The 4,636-nt window shown below is 34.6% G+C and overlaps 1 protein-coding gene across 1 annotated transcript; it reads right to left on the reverse strand.

Moving 5' to 3' along the window:
* Window positions 1-336: 336 nt before the first annotated feature.
* LOC142619450 (wound-induced basic protein) lies at window positions 337-3,365 on the reverse strand. The gene is made up of 2 exons (XM_075792547.1): window positions 3,182-3,365; window positions 337-680 (listed from the first exon to the last, which is right to left on the reverse strand). Exons 1-2 carry the CDS (start codon window positions 3,250-3,252, stop codon window positions 608-610), a joined length of 144 nt encoding a protein of 47 aa, XP_075648662.1. The 5' UTR covers window positions 3,253-3,365; the 3' UTR covers window positions 337-607.
* Window positions 3,366-4,636: the final 1,271 nt, after the last annotated feature.

Genomic DNA, 4,636 nt, shown 5'->3' on the forward strand with positions numbered 1-4,636 from the left:
TGGGATCCGAAGGAAACTTGGGCATTTATTAATCCACCATAGCTTGAGTGACATCACTATACTTCCCAGACTCATTTACAAGAAACTGATCCTACCAAAACTGAAATAGGGTGCGATCCATTCCTTTAGCTCAACCCCACCTTAAAGCCATGCTGGAATGATTATAATGACTTCCATATAATCATCACAAGTAGGGCCTATTGTTGACAATTTCAGCATCTTAACAAACAAAGGCACAATCATCTACCTTTAATCTTTCTCTTTTTTAAGTCAAATAGCTGTCCCAGAGATAATTCCACAACAAAGAGAAAGCCAAAGAACTTTTTAAAGGGAGAGTGGAAAACAAGTGAATGGATTATATCTTCAAAGAAGAACTGTGGCCATTACAAAACCAAAATAACATCCATATTCAAGCAGAGAGCATTACATGCTCAAAAGCAAAGACATAACCATCCATATTCAAGTAGAGACCATTACAAAACCAAATTAACATCCATATTGAAGTAAGTCATAACCATGGTTTAAACAAGTAATAACCGACCTTTATAATGGTCCTTAAAACATCTAGCACCCTAACCCGTTTAAAACATGATAGCCCAAGTAGATATCACTCTGTCATGATAGGCTTATTCTCGCTCGCTTTGGGTCTCTGTTCCTTTGGTTTCTGCTCTTCCATTTTCCTAAAAATCCCAAAAAAAAAGAAAAAGAAAAAAAAGTAAGATACATAAATAGTAGAGGATCGAGATTAAGAACATGCACTATTAATGTTGACAAATAAATCAACCAATTTAACAAATTGGACAAATAAAAAGAGCAATGTCCATATATGTGGATGTTGCATACTCCAAATAGGTTGTCTCACACATGCATTAATATTGACAACAAAACCAAGAACTTTAATGGATGTAGAGAGAACTGAACATTCAACACACACAGGAGGAGATCCAAATGAAAAGATTAGTATTGGCATAAACAGTAAATAAATATCTCACCAAACATATTTTTTATCGACTGCTCATACATATTCACATGATAGATAAGTTGTTCCCAAACTAACTATTCCAGAAATATAAGAATAAGCTAACTGCTAGTACATATTTGCAATTTCATCCTATCAAATTTTATTTTACTGGGCCACTGTGTGAAGTCCAATTACAGCAAAATAGTAGTATGGTTTTGAAGGTGAAATTATAAGTATCTAGGGTTAAAACAGGTTTAAATTTGGGTTTTCATTTTAAGCAGATGGCTAGTTTGCAACCAAGGGGCAGGCACGAAACCATAATTTCATTCAGGGATAGAATTAACCTAGCAAAATAGGTGAATATATACGTGTGCGTGTGCGTGTGCGTGTGTGTGTGGGGGGGGGGGGGGGGGGACAAAATAGCAGTTTCTGCAACTCAAGTGTATTTTAGTAATTGAGTATAGACTTTAGAATGTTGAGACAGATTCTATTAATCTTTTATTACCTTACTGGGCTTAGAGTTCACTGGTCAAAGTAGGAGTCCAAATGCTACCAGTACAAAAAAGAGTCCTTATATATTTGTGCTCAACATAGTCCAAGAAATGTGAGAGTTGAATAATAGAAAAACTTAGTGTTTTGAGCATTGAGGAAAATTGATCACAGCGTGTTCTTTCTCCCTTGCAAAACGCCTTCCATTATGTCACTGGTTACATAACTGGCCACATGCTATTGTTCACAACTTGTATACATATTCAGTCCCAGTTTCTTCTCACCATTTTTGCAACCCTCAATCAAATATTTCCCCTTTCCCACCAAAACCAAATTAATCTTGAATCCTGGCCCTTTTTTTCTTCTAAACTTATAAAATCTCAATCCACAAAATTCTCCCAATCTATCTGGGTGTCAGGTACTCATATCAGGCAAGAGATGAAGTGGGGATGGGATGAACTTCTTGTGTTAAAAAAGCAAGAAGTGAATAAGAAATATATATGGTAAAGCCCCTTCGTGTTGTAGATCTCTGCTTTAGTTGAGCTTATAATATTTGTGAGGTGGACTTGAAAGAACAAACTAACACATAAACCTAAAATCACAAGATTATACCAGAGTCTGCTGCACCCTATATTAAAAACAATCACAAGTTGGAGAACCTCAACACAAAAGTCAAGACTGAACCCAAAAGCAAAAATCTTAGAGGGAAACACTCATATGCATGTACGGATTTTGTTAACAGGTACACTGAACGACAAAAAGTATCATGGGAAAAGGAAGAGACCCGGAGGGGCAGGGGTGTAGCAGGGTATAAGGCACAGGAAGTGAAGAAACAATCAATAACAACACATTTTGGATAACTACAGAAAAACTTCTAGAGGAAGCTGTCCTCGGCATTGCAGTACTCAGAGATCAAATGCAAATTATAAGAGAATAATCAATTTTAAGTGACTATTTATAACATTTTGAGATGAAAGCACTACAATGCCAATGATGAACATGACACTCATTACTAGTTGTGAGGCAAATCCAAAAACCAATGGTGGTTCCCACCATAGGCTTTGTCTCGTTGTGATTTAACAAGTATGGTCGAACCACCTCGGTTTCAATTTGGAAATCAGAAACCTTCTAAATTAAAAAGAGTTAGTTTGATGTCAGAAGTTATCAAGACTCAGGCTGTAAGTCGTGTGATACCTGTTCTGATGTAATATCCATTCCGTCTAATTATTGAAGATGGACTCAATAACATAGACACAACAACAAACAACAAACTTTATTCCAATTCACAAAGACTAAGTCCTACACCCAAGCAATCCAATGACCCATGGGTGACTTTCCTTTACCAATCCAATGTTGTTTATACTATAATTCCATAAATAACATTCTCCCAAACCAGCTTCAAAATCATATCAAACCCACAAGGTGACCACAAAACAACCCCATTTGTCAACAGCTTCAAAATCATCAATTTGGATTAGACTTACTATAAAAAAAAAAAATTTTAAAAAAATCCAATTTATTTTTAGCATTTTATGCTTCTAAAAGTGAGCCTTATATACAAAACAAATTACAACCCATTTGTCAAAAGCTTCAAAATAATCAAACCCAATATATAAAAAGCAATCAGAACACCATTCTCACAGAGCAATGGAAACAAGGACAAACCAAAATATATATACACAAAAAATATATGTATGTGTATGGAAAGAGAAGGAGAGCTGAGAAAAACACCTCTTGTCAGAAGAGCCACCCTTCTGGCTGAGGAAGGATCGAAAGAGTGGTGAGTTCACGTCGTAAATCATTGTCTTGAATTTGTATTGTTCGGTTAACACAGCAAAAATTGAAAACTATTCCGCTTCCAAAGTCTTATCAATACACAAAGAAAATGAAAAACCCTAATAACCCATTCACTCATTCTTTTTGTCTCTTTTATTTCATGTTGGGTACGGCTTTTCTATTTGGGCTAAACAATCTTAGGCCCAATGTTATGTCGGGCCAGGCCTGGGTCAACAATTTTTGGCCCGACCCATGGCCCATGGACACCTTTGTAAGCTTGCTAGCTAGATTCTTATGTAATGACTAAAAACTTGAAACCACCCACACACAAAAACTGAGTGTGCAGACAAACCACCAATGCACAAAAATTGACCCAATCCAACCCAGAGGGTTTTGTCAGTTATGACTAAAACTTTTTTTTTTTAATTATATTTATTCCATGTGTAATAATAATATTGATATGTTTATAGTGAATAACTATTCATTGATTGTTTTCAAGATTTAAAATAACTTCAAGATTTATTTTGATATATAGTTGAATTAAAATATACCAGCCTCATCACACACACACTTCACGCGTGTGATAATTTTGTTTTTTTTTTTTTAATGTGGCGTGGGTAGTCTTTGTTTTTTGATAGGAACTGTGGGTAGGTTTTTTTTTTAAAAAAATTAAGTTATAAAAACGTGGGATAATGGAAGTAGGAAGGAATTTTTTAATTGAATTATATATATAGTAAGGGACGTGGGGTAGTTTTTCTTTTATAGGAATTTTTTAAATTTTTTGTCAATTTACTATTTTAACCCTATGAAATAATAATAAGTTAATTAAATTAGAGATATTTTTGACAGCGAAAAAGATAATAATTAACTTTTTGAATTATCTTAATATATAGAAATTAAATTAGAGATATTTTTTACAGTAAAAAAGACAATAACTAACTTTCTAATTTTCTTAATATATAGAGATTAAGAAAATATATTTTGTATATGTTACTTTGAGAGTAATTTCAAAAATCTTGTACGCTTCCCTTGGAGGACAATTTTGTCCGGCAGGAATGAGTTAGTGGTCGAGTTGTTTTTGGTAATTGACACCAGTCAAGTTAGATTTCATTTCTTACGTTACCATTAAAGGTGAAGTTGCCCTCTTTTTTATGTAGAAGTGCCTTATTTTATCTATCAGTAGAGTCCTTCTTTGTCTATAGCTCGGGTCAGTCCCCCACAGTTTGCTTTGATTACTATCAAACAGTGACGGTCTGCATCAAGGGCTCTCACGTGAGCCATGTAACATTCCCAGGCAGGAAATGCTTAAGCTATTGATCTTTTGTTAATATGGAATCAATGCTTGTTTGGGTTTTCCTCAAATTTTGTTGGTTCAAGCTTTGACCATTTCAAGTTTAAATCTTGGTTTCA

This window comes from Castanea sativa, chromosome 12, assembly GCF_040712315.1.
Source record: "Castanea sativa cultivar Marrone di Chiusa Pesio chromosome 12, ASM4071231v1".
Classification (NCBI taxonomy): Eukaryota; Viridiplantae; Streptophyta; class Magnoliopsida; order Fagales; family Fagaceae; genus Castanea; species Castanea sativa.